The sequence below is a fragment of the Diceros bicornis genome, unplaced genomic scaffold, assembly GCF_020826845.1.
Source record: "Diceros bicornis minor isolate mBicDic1 unplaced genomic scaffold, mDicBic1.mat.cur scaffold_568_ctg1, whole genome shotgun sequence".
NCBI classification, from domain to species: Eukaryota; Metazoa; Chordata; class Mammalia; order Perissodactyla; family Rhinocerotidae; genus Diceros; species Diceros bicornis.
This window is the reverse complement of record NW_026691438.1, coordinates 48,665-71,590: the sequence shown is the minus strand read 5'-3', so window position 1 is coordinate 71,590 and position 22,926 is coordinate 48,665. Positions and strand designations below refer to the sequence as shown.

General features: G+C 38.5%; 1 protein-coding gene and 1 pseudogene across 1 annotated transcript; one reads left to right on the top strand and one right to left on the bottom strand.

Annotated features, from left to right (window-relative positions):
• Positions 1 to 220: 220 nt before the first annotated feature.
• LOC131403219 (olfactory receptor 5M11-like) lies at positions 221 to 1,292 on the bottom strand (annotated as a pseudogene).
• Positions 1,293 to 11,679: 10,387 nt separating this feature from the next.
• Positions 11,680 to 14,037, top strand: LOC131403220 (olfactory receptor 5M5-like). Its single transcript, XM_058537508.1, has 2 exons — positions 11,680 to 11,775; positions 12,918 to 14,037. Exon 2 carries the CDS (start codon positions 12,944 to 12,946, stop codon positions 13,850 to 13,852), a length of 909 nt encoding a protein of 302 aa, XP_058393491.1. The 5' UTR covers positions 11,680 to 11,775; positions 12,918 to 12,943; the 3' UTR covers positions 13,853 to 14,037.
• The last annotated feature ends 8,889 nt before the right edge of the window (positions 14,038 to 22,926 follow it).

Here is a 22,926-nt window from a genome sequence, read left to right as displayed (position 1 = left end):
TCAGGGATGCTCAATACTGATGACCTAGGAAGTGAAAGGAAGAATTTATCTGCTAAATAACCAAGTGGAAATGAGTTCTTGAATGAGACTGAAAACATGACCCTGCATTATTACAAACAACTGACTTCCACTCTTGTGTTTCCTATCAATCATCATTTCCAATTTATTTTCCATTCATTTTTTCCATTAGACTCTCAATTGATGCCAAGCTATGCGTACATAAAGAACATCATTCTTATTCCAGAGAATTGCATTCAGGCACAACCAACAAGGGATACTTTTTGATTGTTTTTGAGATTCTTTTTTTAGTATTCATTGGGAGAGTGTCAAAATGGAACTTTTCTCCATTATACCAAGGTTTCTCATAAACACTCTTCTCAAAGCCTGTTTCACATCCTTGTTCCTCAGGGTGTAGATAAATGGATTCAGCATGGGACTCACAAAAACGCAAAGCATGGCCACAATTTTCCCTTGTTCAACAGACTGCTGATTTGCTGGTCTCAGATACATGTAGAATAGGGACCCATAGAACATAGTGACAGCCGTCAGGTGGGAGCCACAGGTGGAGAAGGCTTTGCGCTGCCTTTCACTGGAACGGATCCTCATAATGGTGATGAAAATGAAAACATAAGAGACGACGATGATGAGTAGGGAACCTGTGAGGTTAATCCCTGCAGACACAAATAGGGACGTTTGCTTTATGTAAGTGTCAGAACATGTCAACATTAAGAGGGAAGGGTCAGCACAGTAGAAATGGTGGATAGTGTTGGGTCCACACAAGGACAAGCGAGAGGTCAATATCACCGGCATTGTGCCCACCATAGAACCCCAGAGGGAGGGGAAAGTGACCAGGCAGATGCAAAGTGGCCTGGACCTTCTGCTGCTGTAATACAGGGGACCGCAGATCGCCATGTACCTGTCATAGGCCATGGCACCAAGCATGTAATATTCAGTAAGGAGCAGAGTCACAAAAACAAAACATTGGATCAGACACCCCACGTAGGAAATAGTTTTCTTCTCAGGAAATGAGCAAGCATCTGAGGAGAGACATTAGTGGAATAAAAAGTATCCACTCATGCTAAATGGGTGAGGAAAAAGTACATGGGGGTTTGCAGCCCGGGAGTAATTCTGATTAATAAAATCAATCCAAAGTTCCCTGTCACGGTGACGAGATAAATCAGGAGAAACACCACAAAAAGGATGGGCTGCACCTCTCGTCGGCTGGTCAGTCCCAGAAGAATGAAGTCAGTTGCCTCAGTGCCATTGCATTGGGGAACTTTTTCTATCTTCATATTCTCTAATAAAACAAGATAATTGTTCAGGTATAAAGAGAGAAATAAATTGCATGCAATCCAAGAATAGACAAAATAAATGTACCCTAAAACATACTGGTTTTGAAAAGAGAGGTTTAAATAGGTTACTATTTCCCTCAGAGATGGAAGACTGTCAAGAGATGCCTTCAGGCGGCTGGTGGTGCTGATGCAAGTGGACATTGTAGCGGGAAACATGTTCTGCGATTCACGCACCATGCTTTGCTGGCTGCTTTGCAACCCACCCCCCCCTTAACTTGGCTAGCACACACAGAATCTGTCTCAGCTCACTGGTCTCCCTAAATAGGCTATGCAGTCAGAACCCCTGATCCTCAAACACGGCTGCCATGCAGTGCATCACGGCATAAACTGTTGATCGGGGAATAGGGAGAATGGATGACTCTCTGTAGACTGGTTCCATCACTGTCAGCAGAGGCAAACCTTCTGTAATTGGAGCAGCATATAATTCTTGAGAGCCTACTGTGTGTTTATTCAGGTTCAGTTTCTACCTCATTTCTTACTTTCTGACAGCAGTGAACCTCTCCTGGTCCCTTGGAGTTCTGTCCGAACCGTCTCCTTTGTTCTAAATCAACACCCGGTATCTGGATTGTTTCTTCACTTAATATGCCCTTTCCTCTTGGTAATCTCTTTTTATTGTACAGTGTCCCAATTTATTTTATATCTCATACATGTTTAATATTACTATTTCAATTTATCTCATACCTTTGACTTCACATCCTTAATCTAAACTACCAGGAGGTCTTGTTTTCTCCACCTTCAAAATATTGCACGTTGCATCTTAAAAGAGCTTGTCAGCATTTCCTCTGCTACCAGTCGGATCTAAGACAAAATTGTCTCTTGCCAAAGATACTACAGTGATCTTCCTTCTTCCACACGTGAAATCCTCTATCTCCCAATGCAAGCCAGTGGTCTTTATAAACATAAATGACATCGTGTTACTGACTTGGTGAAATGGTCCAAGATTTTCCATCACACTTGGGCCGAAATCTAAACTTTCTAAGAAACATGGCAGAGCCTAAAGGACTTGGTGATTCCGTCCCATCTACCTCTCCAAACTCTTTGACCACTTTCTCTTCAGTCCTTCTTCTCCTGCCACGTTAACCTTATAACTGTTTCTTGAACATGCTGAGCACATTCCCACCTGAGGGCCTTTGCACATACTGTTCCCTCTGCTTAGAATGTTCTTCCCTCAGACCTTTGAGTGACTCATTTCATTACTTCATTTAGATCTCTCTTCTAATGACACCTCCTCTGAAATGCATTGCCCAGCCATTTGTCTGTTAGCTTCATTCCAAATAGCTTGTGAATCATGCACCATGATCTGTTTTTCTCGTATCATTTATCAATTCTAAAATTATTATTTACACAAATAATTTATATTTTCATATTTTTTGTCTGTTGCCTCCATCAGAATTTATACAAATGAGAGCAGGAAATTTATTTGTGCCATATCCCCAGACCTTTGGAACTTGGGCAGGTGCCTGAATCACAGGCCACACGCAGTATCCATTAGTTGAATAAATAAATCAATGAGGTAGATTTGCCAACTCACATCAGTTGATTTTTCATGGTATGTAGATTTCTTACCTCCCTAATGTTACTAGTGGAGATTGAGTTAGCACAAGACACTCCAGCTGCCATGTAAACAATGTACAGGAGGGAGCACCGTTGGGGGTTCATTTAATAACACAAGCTAGTGAAAATGGTGCCTGACCAAAACCTTGATAACTGACATTTATAACTTGCAGGTTAGACTGTTGGAAACAGGTGGAAATTTACTGGAGACTGAAAAAAATGAGTTACCTTTAATTACTACAGCAAATTTTGCAAGGCCAGGAGGACATAGAAAGTTCACACCTTTCAAAAATATCTGTGTTGCTTTATTAAATCACACATTCACAAATCTAACACTTAGATTCGTGGTTTTCAACTCTGGCTTCACATTAAGTTCAGGTGTGGGAGTTTTAAAAACACTGACATTGGGGTCCCAGGTGGGGCACACACGTTGGTACATTTTAACAAGCTTTCTACATCATTTTAATGCACAGCCAGGATGAAGCACCGAATGAGATCATTGGAACAACGTGTTTAAACCAAAGGAAAGAGTTATTATCACATGGTTTTACCCTCTGATCATTTACACCTTCCCCTTACGGTAGATTCTGAGGTATTGCGACAAAGTACCCTTCAGTATAGAACTTCCCGTCATTAATGTACACAAAATTTTTCTCCATTAGTTTGAAGAAGGAAATACCCTAGCCCCTAACTTTAGCTCTTATAGTACTCTGTTGTTTTAGGAAGCTTGAAAAGAGAGAATCTTTCTGAGAATCTCCATGATCTTATCTCAAAGTCTTCTTGCACTCAAGAAATGGAAGGAAAAGGAAGTAAACTTTCTCATTAAGGATCATGTCATTCTATTATTTATTACACATAGTCCAGGGTTTAATTTCTGGGATTCATATGGAGAAACACCAGTTGTGAAAGTAGATTTAGTATAGTTATATTTCAAGTTATAAGCTGAAGTGAGGGAGTGGAGAACAACTTGTGTCTCATCGTTCTCACTAAAATATTCAGAGTTTTAAAAACACTGGTGCAGATCATTTGTGTTGAATGGTGTCTGAGAATGTTTCAGTCCCATCTCACATAGCATAGCCCACAATGCCATGGACTTCCACTAGATGGATACCTTCCAAATTGTTAAGTTACTTTCTTCATTCAGTGCTTCTCTCTCATTCCAAGTGGAAAGTGAGTGAGAAAATGAAAGGAATAAGGATATTCCAAAAGAAGGTGTTCATTAAATGTATAAGTCAAATAACAGAATTATTGAAAAGAGCTACAATTATGCTTACTGTAGGAAAGAACTAAAGATCTATCTTCAATGCAGGGGAAAGAAACCTAAAAATCTTTAAGCCCTATGCAATCTTTCCTGAGAACTTAGGCCAAATGGGATGGTTAAGTTGAAAGGTCAATAAAATCCATAAAAATGTTGGGAAAAGACACAAACATATTAGAGAAAACTGTATTCCCTTTGAACTAAGCATCGTAAACTTGTTTTGGTCATCCTGGATATAGCAACGCCATCACATTTCAGCACAAAAGTGAACTAGAAAAACCTAAGAGAAGCCCTTCGGTTGAAGAAGGAAAAGTATTCACATTTACTTTTTTTTTTCTTTTCACCTTAACCTTACACTCATTTAGCAAAATCTCTTTAAACTTTTAATAATAAGTGTGGGAAATTATTAAAAGCATATGGAGTGGGAGTATATTTTCTTGTGCCAATCTCTAAGGCTCTAGAATTGGAGGAGAAATACAAGTAAAAAGGGAAGTATGATGTATGGACTTTCTGAATTCCAACAATTGGCTAAAGCTCACCGTGGAAGCCTACTCTAAATCTTTGCTGTATTGTGAAATGGATCTGTAACTAAGGCCAGGGATGCTGTGGCGCAAGGCCTGCCTGACCTCCTAATATATCACAAGTCACCTGCTATCTTTGCCAGAAAGAGTCTGCAATCTGTCTGCCTATGATTTTGTCTTAATGTGGCAGTTCTTAGGGTCACTACTTATTCCATTTTTTTGTTCAAAAGAGGAAATAATAAGAAATCAAACAATATTTCTTAGAATTATTGACTTTCAGAACTATCAGACTTACCTGTGGAGGGATAGTGATTTCTTAGCCTCCTCAAAGTTCCCCAAAGAAGAAGGATTTATAGCTGAATGGCTAACTTTGTGAGACTCATCCCTGAAGCATTCATCAAGAAGTCACCTTTGGGACATCATTGCAAATAGTCACATCTTAATGGATGGAATCCTAATTTATGGGTGAATCATTAGATGCACACAGTGTCTCTTGGTAAATACAAAGACACATAGTACTGGTTTTGATATAGGGATCATCAAGTCTAGGGCAGATATAAAGTATTCCATTCTTTATAGTGAAAAGATCTTTGCCATGACTCTGCTCATCATATCCTCAGCTGGAATAGTCTTTCCCTCTTCTGAATGCCCGTGGGGGTTTTCTTTGCCTGTCTTGTGGTACTCGACTCCTTTTATAAATCTATTTCTTTTACAGGATGGTAAGTGCTCTTAGGGCAGAATAAGTGTCATTTCATTTGATACCCCCTGTAGACATCGGTATAAAATTTTGGATGCCCAGTTAATATTTAGTGAATAAAGAATTCAATGTTATTGAATGAATAACTAAACAGTGATGCTAGGCAGAGGGTTGTGAATTAGCGGTCTTTCATGTAAACAGTAATTTATCTCATTTTCACTAGTAATCTAAGATCACTTCTCATGAATTAAATTCCAAGTTGCAGGGAATCAGTTTTTAGACTCTCATATCTAATTGAAATGTTAGTTTAAATGAAATTATTTTAAATAGATTTATTAGCATGGACAGCTTATACAAAGCTATGTTTAGTTTATGGTTCTTGATGTACATTATCTACCTTAATATTTTCTCTTTGTGTCTTATCTACATTAGTATTTGAAATCAGAGTAAAATCCTAGTACTTTTGGGCCAGGTTCATAGTAACACTATTATTATAAATAACCACAAAGATCATATAGTACTGTTATACCTTTCTTATGATTAAGCCAATCTTCCTCTTCTGAACTCCATCCACCATTAATGTGTGACACACAAAAAAAATGTAGATTATGACAGAGAGAGAGAGTAAAGAGCCCAAAGCCTCAACTTTTGGCCTACTAGTGAGTAGCTAGAAAAAAGTAAAAGAAAATTTAAGGCCTTAGGAGATCTGTCTGAGATAAGTTGCTCCAATCTCCTTGCTGTAGGCTTTAGCTCTGAATCAATTTGTTGGGTAGCCACAGTAAAGTAAACGTAAGCATTTAAGCATTTAATAAAGTTCATCTTACTTAAGCATTCCCACTTGGACTTGAGTTAATACCCCCACAGTTTCTTTAGTGTCCTTGGGGCATGGATCATACCCAAATTTCCAAATTTCCAGCATATCCCTAACGTGGAATTATGAAAATAGCTAAAATTTGATGACTGGGACATGTTGCACCAGTGAAGCTGAGTACTGCACAGCAGACTTCCCAGGCCAATTGTGAGTGAATGTGAGGGGCAGACATCAGGGGGTCTGTAGTTCCCACAAGCACCAAAGTGCAGCTGGGTCAGCAGGGAAGATGAGCAGGCTGTGTCCAGCCAAGAGCAAGTAATGACCCCAAGCTTCACTTGTCATGGTGGCGACAGCAGCGCAAACACCACCATGCAGATCAGAGAGAAGCACAAAGATTATGCATGCAGATCAAAGCCCCCCTTCCCCAGTGATGGGAGGCCTCATTAAGTTATAAAAGGAGAAAAAGGATTACAACGTGAAGGACTGGGCGTTCGCCTAAAGAGAAAGATCAATCAAGAGAGTTATTTAAATTATTGGCTGTCCTAAGTCCAAAGCCACTCTTTAAAAGAAAGCCACACATCACAAATCCGTGTGATATGTAATTATATCTTGACATAAGGACCCAGGCAATATGCTAATTAAAGATATTTCGTCATTACTTTTTTTCTGAAAAGACAAAAGAGAAACAAGCACAATATTTATTACCAGTTGCCATGAACATGCAAAGAATAAATAAAAGCATTTGTCAGAGGGGCAAAAATCTTGCTAGTTAAAAAAAAAATAAAACAAACTTATATGCACTCTTTATTTTTCATTCTGAAAAAATGTCTTTCTGCCTAGTTGGTTAATTGAGATGGGTGAATGTTCTACTATGATAATTTATCTCATATTTCATAACACTTAGTCCTAAAGTCATGCTACAGTCAAATCCTTCGTTGAGTATGTTGGTTAGAAGAAATACATTAAAAATTGTGTTTTCTCACCTAAAGTGATACATTATGTTCATTATAAAAATTTGAATTTGCTCAACAAATCTATGATAATCGGTCCATTGTTGATGACCCTGCAAATATTTTTATAATCAACTTCAACATTATAAACTCTGTATACATGCCTTTAGTAGCTGAAATTATTTCTGGATTTTCCTAAATTCAGATTGGACGAATAGAATTAGTTGTTTTTATGGAGGATTCACTGTAGAAAACATTCTTTGAAATCTTGTTTCACCGCATCTCTGCTCAGCGGGATGGGGCTCCTGTGGAAGAGCAGAGCACTTACAGAGAATGTAAAAAGCCGCATTGCCACATGTTCTTCACATCAACTGCTTGTAGAGCGAACACATTTGCAACTCTCTTAGTATAACTGCTATCACTTCTTGAGCATTTACTAGATACCAGCCACCACCGTGCTAAGCATTTTAAATGCATATCTGTATTCACTACCAAGGAAAAACAAAGTTTATGTAACTCATTATATCCTGGTGATAGAGATATTATAATTTATTTCTTACTGATAAAAATCCTCTAGCTTGGAGACATTAAAAATTTTTTTCAAGGACACAGACAGAGGTTTCAAATCAAATATTATTCTCTTAGATATTTCTAGGCTGGCTCTGAAAACACGCCAAACCATATGGGTTCATTAAGATGTTTAGCGAGTAATTATATTTATGGGTAGCCATGTTTCAGATAGTTGTGAAAATGTATGAATATATAGATTTCTTATGGAGAAGACAGGGGTGGCCACTAAAAGCTATTACAGTTTCATATTTTCCAGGCAAAAAAGATTGCGTCTGGTACCAGGGTGATAGTGATAGAGCAGACAAAAAGTGGTAAGAGCCTATGAATTTTTTCCTCACATCATGCACTTCCCATTTATAGCATTTCCCCAAAGTTGAAATGTTTATTAAAGAAAGTAATCAATAAAATTTTGTAAGATTTTAAGAAAAATGACCTATCAATACTTTTGTGTGTGTTTGTGTGTGTGTGTGTGAGGAAGATTGTCCCTGGGCTACAATCCTCCTCTTTTTGCTGAGGAAAATTGGTCCTGGCCTAACATCCATGCCCATCTCCCTCTACTTTACATGGGATGCCGCCACAGCATGGCTTGATGAGCAATGCACCCGTCTGCGCCCAGGATCCAAACCTGCAAACTCAAGGCCAGCGAAGCAGAGCACGGAAACTTAACCACTACGCCACCGGGCCAGCCCCTATCAATACTTGCAAAGCATCATTGCCAGCTTTTCTCAAGTTCCTCTCTATTGCTGTAATTCCTTTCTCCTTCTCCTCCTCCTTCTTCATGTGGGAAAATTTGACTTGAGTTATTTAAAAAGTCATGGAGATGAGATAGTCTATGGGAGGGAGTGGGAATGAGAGCAGGAAATCTAGGAAGACTCAGGGATTTCTGGAATGCATAAGCAGATAAAAGAGGGTGCCAAATGTGATACAAAGGATGGAGGCGGAGGCTTCTAAATGACCTTGGAGGGGAAGGTCTTAGAGGAAACTTTGCATTCTTCTCGCTAAGCTCCCCACTTATCTACCTCAGTAGGGTGAATGGAGATTGGTGAGATTGTGGAAAGGATCATTGCAGCTGCCTGGTTTTTCAATACAAAGCATCTGCTTCTTCTTTGTGGGATTGATACACGGGTGTCAATCAGACACGCTGACTGGTCATGGCTCTGGAAAGGGAAAGAGGGAACAAAAGTTTTCCCACTGCTCTGCTTGTGTAGGTGACTTCAGTTCAGAGGAAAGAAACAGAAAAGTATGTCTAAGCCAGATTTTCAAATCCAAGTTTACCTTTGATAATGCTAGGAGTTTAAATATCTGACTCCTGTGTGTCGTCCTCAGTTGATTCAGGATCCAGATGATTCAATAGTCCCTTTAAGCTCCAACAATGGTGAACCCAGAAATATCCCCAAAATTTTATCAAAATAAATAATCATTATTACAATAATTATGATTATAGCTATTACTTCCACTGCAACACTTATTTAAAAACTACTATGTGCTGCTCTGGCCTGAGTCAGGAACTTGGAATAAAACAAAATTCTATGCAAACAGTTTAACTGAAGAGAATTTGAGGAAATGACAGAGAATACAAGCAAAGTTAAAGAAATCAGTCAACGCAGTTGAAGCACCTGGAGGCTAATTGCAGAAAGCAATTTCCACCCCTAGTCCTGAAATGGCTGGGCAGTGGCATATGTCGCCAGAGCCCAATGAGAGTTAGAACCAGGAAGAAAGTCCCTAGCCACCCCAACACACACCTCTGCAGGAGTTTTCCCTGGAAGTTTGCAGCCACTTGAGCACCTTCATTGTGAAGCTGAGAGAGAATGAGAAGGAAACTGAGCTACTTTGTTCTTTTCCTCCCACTTGTGACATCCTGGTGGTTTCTCCCATTGGTCAAACTCAGCTGAAAACTATACACCAAAGGAGCTCTACTGGTGAGACCCCTAAGGGTAAAACTCCAGGTGGACAGAGCAAGGTAGAGAAAAAAGACAATAGGTCTGGCTGGGGTAGGGTGACCAAGGAAGAATCATTAGCACATCCATGTTATCCACATATGTACAATATTCCTGTAGTTATGTATTATTATTCCTATTGAAAAATAGGAATTGAAAATATTTATTGAAAAATAAAGCACGAGACTCGGAATCTGTAAATAACAACTCCAAATTCAACAAAAGTTTATTTATCTTCTAATAGTCCTCTGGACTCCAAAACTTACTCCCTATACCATGCATTATTCTATCTTATATGTTGTAAACATGAGAACTTAATGATTCCCCCAAGTCAAAAAATGTTAAGACATTCAGGCGTAAATTGAAATAAATAATGAATCCCATTGCTATATCATTCTTCAGAGATTTGAGTCCCTGATGATACCCAGGAGTGGGCAAAAATCATGTTCTCAATGAGTTTACAATTTTCAATAGAATAAAAAGAGAGTGGTTGTTCATAGTCTGACTTTCTGCTAGAAATAATTAAACCATAGGGATTTGGTCCCTATGTGACAATGACATTACAAGTCTTCAGGTTCTTTATACCCATGTTCTCACTGGGAAATCACTCTTCTTTCACAGGTAGGATTAGGTATTTTTAAAATATATTTTGGAATCTGAAATAAATATTTTAATCAATAAAAATAAAATGAGCTGAAACATATTCTGATGAATTAGCAAATATCTTGAATTAAATTCTACTATTCTCTCAGAGTACAAGTATTTACAAATGCACAGTGGAGCAGTACTTATCATGAAAGGGAACTAGACCAAAGAGAACATCATTCCATCAATAATTAGTGATTACCTCCACTTGGGAAAGCACTGTTCTAGGTGTCACTGAGGCTGTAGCTATAGATTAGATAAACTCCTTGTCCCCAAGGAGCTCACACTTTGATGTTGAGTCTTGTTTTAGACTAGACCTGCATTTTTCACCAAATTGTAATAGTAGCTACAACCTATTAAGTGCTCAATACATGTCAGACATATTTTAAAAGTTTTACTGGGATTAACTGCCACACGTGAAGGAAGTTGCTATTAATAACCAAATTTTACGCGTGAGGAAACTCAGGCAGAGAGAGATGAATGGCTTACCCAAGCCCCACAGCTAGGAATTAGAGGATGTGAGATTTCCAGCCAGGAAGTCTGGCTGCAGACCCCAGTAACTGTTACACTCTGCTGACTCTCAGGAGCTAACCATGCTTACTCTCTCTCGCTTCATGAAGAAAAATAAGGGAGTGGTATTAACTCTTTCCCAGTTAACAATGCTACTCTTTATAATTATACGCATCATATCATTTAGTGATCTGTACCCCCTTCATGGAGAACTGGTCACTTCTAGGTTTATAATCTTTATTAATTATTTAAAATTAATTCAAAATGCATTTCGTGAAGATGCCTTCTGGAAATTTCTTTTTCCACTGCCAATTGAACCACAACGATACGCCAAGGAGACGTGACACATGTTAAAGCTAAAGATCAATCTTCTAGACTCTTTGGGTGAATGGGTAGTGGCAGCAAACATCTACATGAGAGATTCTCAAGGTGAGGTTGAATGTCATGACTGTAAAGCCTCGGGTTTCCCAGAGCCACTTCTGTCCATATGCAAATACTTCTCGCTGAGGTCTCCTTGCTCAAATCGTGTAGGGTGTTGTGTTCTTTTTCTTTAAAGGAAAATTATTACCGTATAATTCTCAGTTAAATTATATGGGATGTTCATTGCTCACATTGCCTCATTTCTCCACAGTAAAAAAATAAGTGCTGATATTAATTATTTCTTGATGACTGTTTCAGTAAATAGATACTTATTAAAAATACCATCCCAGCACCAAAGAGAATATGTCTGTTATGACAATGATCTTACAAACATAAAAAAAAGAACACAAAATGATTTTATTGATTTAGGTGACTTGTCTTACATTTTTTTACCCTAGTCAATAAGTCCAAATCTCATGCACGGAACAGGAAAATGCAATAACCAAGGAATCTGGAGTGATGGATTTACAAAGTGCCTTACAAAGTAACCTGTTTCCATCCTTGGCATTGTAGCTATTAACGACAGTCAGTACAACGTTGTCCTACCTGGGTATGTGTTACTGAACGAAAATACAGAATTTTCCATGAGGGTCTTTGTGGTCACTTTTATTCTGCGGAAACATTGGGGGATGCACTTCGTGACGTCTTATGTACTGTCTCAGTTGTATGTGTACTATGATTATGATTTCAGTATGACCTTTTACATGTTGTAGAGAACTTGAATTCATTTTATAGAGTTTTTCTCAATTTTTGCAAGAATTAAAAAGTGGTAGAGTTACAACAAAATCATTATGATCTGGGGATATTTGTCAACCTTGTTTTCGTTATCATCTCCCGCCACACCAGGGAGCCCTTTAATACATTATTTTTCCCCTAATCGCCCCCAGTCCCAAACAATAACGTTGAATACCATTGATATATGTATGTACCTACAGCGGTCTATGTTTGTTGATCTCTCTCTCTCTCTTTCTATATATGGATAGATATATGGGTATATAATTTATGTATTGTAAAAATTTCTGTTTTCATACAAAAACACTAAGATTTTCTTTTGTGCCCCGTGAACCAATTTTTTCTCTTTGGGTAATAATATACAAAACAAAGGAGATCCTGAGCTGAGACCTAAGAGTTAAGGTAAAATTTGTTGCTATCATGGCCACCTGAGGTAGATTAGAGTGGGGAAAATGGACATACGTTTCGGGGAGAGGGAAGAGCTTGAGAATGATCTTGAGTTTACAGGGGTGGGTAGACAGATCCTAGTTTTACAAGAATATATGCCATACATCAGTTCCACTGCCCTAAGTCCATTCAGCTCAGATTGGTCTCAATGACAGATGCTTTAGATACCACATCAAAAGGTAGACTGAAAAACAAAAGATTACAATTTCAAAGGAAAACAACGTTTAAGGAAAGTGTTTGAGGAAATTATAATTGAATAAATATGATAAAGATGTGCAGAAAACATAAAGGCTTTTCAAATATGAAAACATTTGCAGAAAAGCATTTAAAAATATGACTGTCTTTACATGAAGGAACTCTATGTTAATTTAGATATTGAAAACATCAATCACATGCTTACTTATGTAACATGTATTTGCAAGTTTGAGAGAAGGGGAAGAAGTATTAGCTGACATGTTGAGGGTAATGGAGAAATGACAAAAGACAAATGCATTTTTATTTCCATTACTTTAGACCTCACTTGAAGCCAAGCAAACACAATGTTAAAGAAAAACTGCACAATAGTGACTGAGTTTATTCTCCTGGGACTGACAGATCGCGCTGAGTTGCGGCCTGGCCTCTTTGTGGTTTTCCTAGTCATCTACCTCATCACAGTGATCGGCAATGTGAGCATGATTTTTTTAATCAGAAGTGACCCAAAACTTCACACTCCAATGTACTTCTTCCTCAGTCACTTCTCCTTTGTAGATCTCTGTTATGCCACCAGTGTCACTCCTCAGATGCTGGTTAATTTTTTATCCAAAAGAAAAACCATTTCCTTCATTGGTTGCTTTATACAATTCCACTTTTTCATTGCCCTGGGGATCACAGATTGTTATATGCTCACAGTGATGGCTTATGATGGCTACATGGCCATCTGTAAACCCTTGCTGTATGGTAGCAAAATGTCCAGATGCATTTGCCTCTCTCTTGTTGCTACTCCTTACAGTTATGGCTTTGCAAATGGTCTGGCACAGACCATCCTGATGCTTCTTCTCTCCTTCTGTGGACCCAATGAAATCAACCACTTTTACTGTGCAGACCCTCCTCTCCTAGTCCTTGCCTGCTCAGATACTCATGTCAAAGAAACTGCCATGTTTGTAGTGGCTGGCTCCAACCTTACCTGTTCTCTCACCATCATCCTCATCTCCTACATTTTCATCTTCACAGCTATTCTGCATATGCGCTCTGCTGAGGGGAGACGCAAGGCCTTCTCCACCTGTGGGTCCCATCTGACGGCTGTCATCATCTTTTACGGGACATTGTTCTGCATGTATCTGAGGCCCCCTTCTGAGGCATCTGTGGAACAGGGGAAAATTGTAGCTGTTTTTTATATCTTCGTGAGTCCTATGTTAAACCCTTTTATCTATAGCTTGCGGAACAAAGATGTTAAAACAGCAATCACGTAAGTGATCCAAAAGACATTGTTTGCTAAATAAAGTAGGCATTTTGTTCACAGATATGTAATAAATCTATATTATTTGACCAATTAATGAACATTTTAAATTAACAAATCATTTTATTTTATTGAGTATTTTTGTCTTTTATAATTTGCATATGAGTCTTGGAAGAATGTGTCAAATTATTTACTAGTGTTTACCGTACCATCTCTTAGAATTAAAAAAAAAAATGCTGCATAGAAAGTGAAAGACCAGAAAGCATCATTATTGCTCTGTAAAGTCAATAAAGACCAGATGATTCCATCCATAACACCCATACTGGTTAAAATATGTAAAAGACAGAATTACCAAATGATGCTATGACAAATATCATCCATTATATTTTTATAGTACTTAATGACTTCCAAATGATTTTCAATAAACTTGTCAACCATGTCAGGTGAATTTTTTTCCTTTTATGCAAACTGTATAGCAATGAAAAATCTATTGGTATCTCAGATTACTACTCTAAGAAATGTCGTTAGAATTCATAGGCTTTTCATGGAATGGCAAATTTCCTTTAGAAGATCTTTTTTTTTAACGATATGCATCCCCATCATAAAACTGGTTTTGTGGTTTCACCTGTTAATTTTTTATTATGGAGTGTTTCCAACATACAGCTAAAAATACAAAATTAAAGATCACTTATGTAAGCATAACTAATCATTATTAAGTTTTCACACAACACCAAGTCTGTTTCTGACATTTCAGATACGCAGATATTCTCAAATTGAGTCCTCCCTGCCTGATTCTGTTCATTTCTCCATTTCCTGCATTGAAGTGTCACATGAATTTTATGTTATTTATCCCTATGCAGAGTTTTACTGGTGTTTATGTATCCACAGAATTATATAACATTATTTTGCTAGATTTAAATCTTGATATAAATGAAATCACTCTATGTGTCCTTCTGCAATTTATTTTATTTTTCATTAAATATTGTTTGATTTATCCATGCTGATTCGTGTAGCAGCATTTTTCACTGATGTCTTCTATGCTGATATATAAATGTGCCACAATAGATCTTATCCACTCTGCTATTGATGGATGAATACATTTTTCCTTTTTCTTGATAATATGAAAATCCAGCAATACACTCTCTTGCAAACTTTTGAATATGTACCAGTTCAAGAATTCTTCTCGAATATATACCTAGGATGGTAAAGTCTGGGTCATAAGCTATGAACATCTTTAAATTTAGTTGATATTGCTAAATCCCTCTACCAATTTGTTCTCCCGCCAACGCAGTGTGAGAGTGCCCTTGACTCTACAATCTTGTCAGCGTAGTATATTGTCAGACATTTAAAATGTTTTCCAATCTGTTGGGTGCAAAATGGATTCTTATTTCTTGTTGAAGTTTTTGGATCATCATTACAAATGAAGTGAAGTATTTTCAAATGCTTTGATGCTATTTGAAGATTCCTCTTTTTTTTGTTCGGGTGTATGTCCATATTCTTTGTCCACTTTTCAACTGAGTTAGTTTATCTTTATTTCCTACATTTGTAATAGATCCTTATATATTCTGTACTAGGTACTAATATTTTAATGATATATGAAATGCATATGTCTTCAATCTGTTTGTAGCTTGTATTTCATTTTTGTGCATGATGTATTTATTTGGTGGTTGGTGCAGAAGTTTTTCATTTTAATGTAGTTCAAATTTATTAATCTTCTCTTTATCATTCTGCATTATATGTCTTCTCTAAACAATTCTTTCCTATTATAAAGATATTATCTTATATTTTCTTTCAGTACTTTGTTTTGCTTTTGTATATTTTCTTTATTTTTCTTGGTATTATAAATGTTGCAAAACAGACTAATCCTACTTTTTAATGAAAATAATCAATTTTTCATGGTTTGAATTCTCTCTACCTTTCTCATTAAATTTTTAATATAAATTCTGTCATCTATCAAGTTTTCATCTGGAGTGAAAGAGAGTCAACAATTAGAGGTGTATTCTTATTTGGTTGGGATTGTCACCAATGTCACATTTTAATGACACAGGATTTTAAGGTGCATGTAAGATTAAGACTGGTGGCTAGTACTTGTGAAGTCTCAATTTTATGAGGCAATCTTTGCCATCATTATTTCCTTGACTTTTTCCCTCCCCTCACCTTTACCTCGACACAAACACATACACACACACACAACCACCACCACTAACATCAACAGCAATGGTGCATGGATGACATAGGATGGATAAAGCGATGCTGCAGCTTACCAGACTAAAAGAAGATGGAGATTATAACAGTGATCTGAAGACAACTGTCTTTTAGGTTCAGCAGTTTATCTTCAGGCTTGAACTACACGTTAGATAATTTTCTCCTTGGAGAGGGAATAAGCTATTTAAGCCGTTACCCTAGAAAAGCAGCACTCCTCTTGTAGCCAGAGATTTGAGCGCTGTTTCCTGACAAAAGTCAGAGAGAGACACACCTGATCCCTTATTTCTCCCACCTGTTTCATTAGAATCTTCAGCGATTATGGTCTAGTCATGTAAAACAATACACAATTTTCCTTATTACCAAAATTGCATGATCATTTTAGTAGAAAATCAGGTAAGCAAAGAGAGACAAAAATGAAAACTGAGTCAACTGTAAGTTCATCTTTCAAAGATATTCCCTATTAATATTTTGGTGCTTTGTCTTCCAGCCAATTTTCCTCTTATGTGTATAAACATAAAAATTTCATTTCACAACATTGGTATCCTATAATAGCTAAACTTAGTTTTTGCTCAAAAATAGACTCCGATTTGATTTTTAATGACTAGATTACTTAATTGAAATTTATTATAATATCTTTAACCAGCATCCTATCAATAGACACTTAAGAGTTTGGAAAATTTTCAATATTATAAATAAGGTTACATGGAAGGTCTTCTTTGGTTCATCATGAATTGGACAAGGTCCCATTGTTCTCAGACATCAGTGGAGAAGGACAAGTCGGACCTGATTCCAATCACCTTGTGACGGCCTTTTCCCCAGTTAAGGACTCTTGAATCACAAATATCTCCATAATTTCCAGCATAGTAGTTAGGGCTCTGCATACCATTATCTCTGTCTCCTCAAACAGCCCAACAGCTTCACCAGCTCCTGTGGCCCCAGAAAAACCACAGTGACACCAGGGACCTCTGCTACAGCAACCGGTTTGTCTAGAAATCACTCCAACCTGGAAGGAAGAGAATAAAGCCCCTTTTGTCTTCCTCTGTTTTATGTTTTCTGTGTGACATGAGCTCTGCCATTTATACTTGTATGACTTTCCAGGGCTGCTGTAACAAAATGCCACAAAGTGGGTGACTTAAAACAAAAGAAATTCATTCTCTCCGAGTTCTGAAGCCTAGAAATCTGATATCAAAGTATCAGCAGGCCCTTCCTTGACTCCCCCAGCTTGCGGTGGTGGCCGCTAATCATCGGTGTTCATTGGCTGCAGCTGAATCAGTCCAATCTCTGCCTCTGTCATGAAATGCTGTTTCCTCTCCAACCAGTCATATTGGATTAGAGTCCACACTAATGACCTCATCTTAACTTGATCACATCTGCAAAGACCCTATTTCCAAATAAGGTCACATTCATAGGTTCCAGGGATTAGAACATCAGCATATCTTTTGGGAGACACAATTCAACCCATAGCAATAGCCTTGCTCCAAGTCAGGAGAGGAGGGTTTGAGTGTGGGAGGCCATACATTTATGAGGTGGTTGCAAAACCTAGAACCCCCTGCCTCAGCCAGAGTCTCGTGTGTGTGTGTGGTGGTGCATCTTGCAATTCCCAAGTCAGTAGCCGTGTAAGCCTTTCATTTTTTTATCTTAATATATTTTATTTAACCCAACATCTCCCAAGAATTATTATCTCAACATGTAGTTAATATGTAATTATCACTGAGGTATTATACATTCATGTTTTTATATAAAATCCTTGAAACCCATAGTATATTTTACATTTACAGCACATCTCAATTTAGACTAGCTACATTTTAAATTCTCAATGGTGACATGTAGCTAGAGGCTACCAGATAGGAAAATATGGTTTAAAAAAATAGATTTTATTTCTTATAACGGTTTACAGTTATAGGTTTACAGAAAAATTAAGTGGAAATTATAGAGAGTTCCTATATATCCCCTCATCCCTCCCAGCATAGTTTTCCTATTATTAGCATCTCATTAGTAATCTATATAACTTATATAACATTATTACTGTAACATTATTAACAACAAATTATTAACTTGAGTATGGTACATTTGTTATAATTCCTGAACCAGTCCAGATACATTATAATTAATGAAAGTCCATAGTTCGAATTAGGGTCACTCTTTGTGTTGTACATTCTATGGGTTTTGACAAATGCATAGTAATATGTATCCGCCATTACAGAATCATATAGAACTATGGTTTCACTGCCCTAAAATCCCCTTTGCTCAAGGGCCATAGAGGTGTGTGTGACCTTTGTAATAGTCATAGATGTTTCTGGTGATGGTGAATACAGGGGTTCCTTCCAGCTAGTATCCTCTGCTTTAGGGTGAGGAAAGGGAGGAATTTCTCACAACAGCATTAATAATGGAGGAAACCAATGTTGAGGGTGCAGAAGTGGATCATGACAACATATTGATCCCGGAATGAGCATGGTTAAAAGAACTGAGGAAAAGGAAAGGAGGTCAATTTTTAGAAAATCAAAAATGCAACTTTATTTCTGCATTGATCTTGAGTTACTGATTTGGAATCCTATAAATTCAGCATGACTTTTGCTTCCCCAGGCAGGGCCTCATGGGCTTGTGGTGTTTCTGCACTCATGATTGGTGTGCAGCCCTGCATGGGTCACACATAGAATGTCCTGTGGCTGCCCTGGGCCTTGGGTGTGTGAGGCTGTCCCTCCCTATCTTGCACTTTGGAGGCTGTGATGCTAGAATGTTCTTGTCTGAGCCCTGAGTGACATGGGCCCTTTCTGACACTTGCACCTTACACCTGACATTGCCTCCTCTGATGCAGTTCATTTGCATCACTGCAAATGATGTTCATGCAAATGACTTGTTGACTCAGGCTTGGGACCCAATCTGGCCAAGAGCAGATGGTCCCTGGAACCTTGTTATCAATGGACATGGATGAAATCATAGTGTTTAGGGCTGCCAAATAAAGGAAATGTGCATACCTCACTAAGACTCTATACCCTCATCCTTGGAGATTACATCCTGTGAGAGATGCATAAACACAGTCTCCTCCTTTCTTCCTTTTCAGGCACCTGAGAATGGCATCAAAGTAGACATGATTTCATGTCTCCCCATACCACACACCCTTACCTGTGGAAACTTGTACAGTTCCAGCAGTGTTCCATCTGGGCAGAAATTGCACATGTTGTTTCAGTAAGGACTGCTAGAGACTTGCTCTCTCTCCTACAGGTGTAATTTGGGTTGTCTTTGCCCAGCCCTGAGACCCAAATGAGGGAACTCTCCAGTGTCTTCTGTTCAGTGTGCAGGACATTATGGAGATCAACTCCCAGAGATATGTTGGGTAAAAGATGGGGGTTTCTGTTGATTTCCTCAATGGCAAAAACCAAGGCCAGAACATACTTATAGTTCTTGTACTGAAACCTGCTGAGAGGGATGGGGCTCCTTAGGGAAAAGACTCAAACCACAATTATCTTCAAATCCAATGCAACTACTTAATTAAGGAAGAATGCCCAGCCAACTCATTCCATCTGTGGCAACAGCTCTCTTGAAGCCTTAGAATTTATATCTAAATCAAGTAACATCACCTTGGCTCTGGAATATCCTTACTGAATTCCACACACATGGAGAAAAGTGATTAAGTTTATGAGAAAAGTTTAATGAATGGAAAAGCAGATCACATTCAGAGTGCATTTTGTAAATGCTTCTTTGGTTCAGGATCCAAAATGCTTGTTCATTTGAACACATCATCAAATGCTTCAGAGGACAGCAATAATAACAACATGAGATTGGAGGTAGCCCTGGGGAGGAAGAGTAATTACAACTGAATGTTCTGGGACAAGCAGAGAAGCTCGGCGTCTGTGGGCTGAGAATGGTGCAGCAGAAGGCTGGCAATCAAACTGCCTAAACTTCTGCCCCATGAAACTCGTGTATCTGCCACCATCAACAACCAGGGAGCTAGGAAGGGCTTCAGAGCTCCGATGAAGAAGGAATCACCATAAGGCAGAAACATCCGGGAGAAGTTTGAAGGAGTTAAAACTGCAAACACTTAGGAGTCTAAGAGACACAGCCTTGTACAGTTTAAAAATTGAAAATGTGATTACCAAAACTGACTCAAATAGAAAATAAAGAGAGAATATTTTACAAATGTGTCCACGTGGTTTCAAGAGAACATCTGAGAAAAAAATTTCCAAATATCCACCAGGCCTGGAAGAATTTACATGGGGCATTGCCTGCATGCCAACTTGCCCAGGAACAAGGTCTCCTGAGCTGGTGTGAATGGAGAGCAGAGGGCGAAAAGAAAAGCATTCAGCCTCTCGTCCTGCAATGAGAACAAGCTCTCCCTCCAGCATCCAGGTGCCTGAAGCTGCGGGGACCCATGAGTTGAGCTTGACTTCTGCCCCCAGGAGATTCACCCCAGACCTTCCCTGACAACACACGTGTCATTATAAATAACATGTCAATACATTTGAACATTTAGATGAAATTCACAAATTGCCAAGAAAATGAAAGTTACCAAAACTGTCTCAAGAAGAAATGAGAAATCTGAATAGTCCCATATCTAAAGAAGAAACTGAATCCATAGTGTAAAACATTCCCACATTTCATCATGGCTAACACCTCTGCTGGCAAATTCCACCAAACATTCAGGAGAGAAATAATACACATTGAGTCTAGCTCTTCCACAGAACAGGAAAATGGGAAAAACTTCTTGATTCATTTTATGAGAATAGCTTAACTTTGCTACAAAAATCTTACAAGGTCATTACAGGAAAGGAAATTTACAAGCCTCTTTTTCTCTGGAACTAAACTCATGTATTCCTAAAAAAAAATTAACCTTCCAAATCCAGCTATATTTTTGAAGGAGGCCACATCATGTCCAAATTTGCTTTATGCATTGCAATTCAGTGTGCTACTTCCTGAAAAGGAGAAATAATACTCTGGGTTACTGCACTTATTATGTATTATATATATCATGTATAATCTACTATAAATAGAACTGGTCATGTTCTGTTTGCTGGCCTGGGTGATGTTAACACATGTGTACACTTTTTGATAACTTATCAATCTTTACACTTGGATTTGTGCTCTATTCTGATTGTATGTCATATTTCAACAAATATGTTTATTAAAAAGAGAAAATGAAAGCACAACAACGAATGAAAACCATAACAGTTATCCAATTGAGAAGTGCCCAAAGGACTAACCAGAAAGTTTGGGGAAAACAAACCGAAACAAACCTAACAAGTTAAAATGCAGAGTTATTTAGAGTCAATACAAACCGGAAATTTACCTTATTGAAGGTGAAATTGTAGAGATATACACATATGCATGTGAGTATTCTATCATGTATACATACATGTATACGATATACATAGGTACATGCATTATATATATTTATGAGTGTTTGTGGACACACATGAACATATGCGTCTCTCTCTATATATAACTTATAGGGGTTATATATATATGTGTGTGTGTGTGTATTTACACATATACATATGGCTGCTCTGGAGAGGGAGGGAGGGACAGATGTTTACTGACCACCTACAAGGTTTCTCAAACTTAATTTTTCCAACATTTGAAATGTCATTTTTTTAAACTTAATGTATGTTTCAATATTACATTTGTATTTTAATGTGTTATACCAGTATAATCTCAGCATTTTTAATTTGTTCATTAATGGCAGAATTCTCCAGCCTGTATGCATTCTCTTGATGCTGTGATGTAATAGGCTGGGCGCTGACAGCCTCCCTTTGGTATTCCAGAGGTTGTGTGAAACCTCAAGTTTGTGGTCTCTCTCTGGCCTGCGGAGTTGGACCAAGTTTCTGCACGTGCTCACTAGCTGTCCTCCAAAATTCACTCTAACCACCACTGTTGGGAGCATACACAGGGAAGAAGCCCTAGGGTGGAGGCATGTGTATGTGAGGCACGCAGAGCACTGGGGGTGCCTAAAGGCCAGCTGGGGAGATCCATGGGTGAGGCATAGCCCACAAGTCATGGGAGACTTCTTGATGGAGTGCTCAGTGCAGTTACAGGATCCACATCCTTTAAAGCCCTCTACGAGTACCTATCTGCCAATGCCTCCAAACTCTTCAACCCATCCAGACTCATATTTTTGTGCTCCAACAGAGGGCTGGAACTTCTCTTCTTGAAACCTGGACTTCCACAAAGGCCCTCTCCTCTGTGTGTCATGATCTAAGACAGTGTTTTCAGGGGTTTCCATGCAGCAGCTGAAAGGAGCTTGAGCTGGTTCACGGGCCACTGCAGGGTCCAGAGCTGGGACAGATGTCTGTCTGCCTATTACCAGATGCATGGCTGGGTGAGACTCCCTCTGGGTCCCTTGGCATATGGTGCTGGATCCCACTTCTCCCACAAAGGCACTTTTGTCTATGGATGGATGCCAAAGCATTGTTAGTGCAGGAGTAGAAAAACAGGAGGTGTCGTATTCCACCATGATGCTGATATCACTCTCCTTCTTTGAATTACAGAGATTCAAATTTGACTCAGTTTTTCAAGAGCCTGCTCTTTGCCTACAATTCTCTACAACCTCAGACCCTCCCAGACCCACTCTATGAAGGACATAGAAAGAATGTTCTCAGATCTACTTACAAGGGCCAGGCAAATAAAAACCAACAAATTCGTTCTGGTCATTCTGCTTGGAACAGAGGGCAGTGGACGTCTCATACATTCTGGTTTGGAAGCAAGACTTCTTGTTCTCTGTGGATGAATAAACAACAAGAAAAGAGAGCCTGTGGTAGGTAAATACATGCTTGATTCATCTGAAAAGCTCATCTCCTCCCCTTCAACTTGAAGGTTAGTGTAGGGCGAGAGCACGGGTAGTTTCCACTGTTCACCTTCTCCTTTAATATTCAGAACAGAGAATCAGTT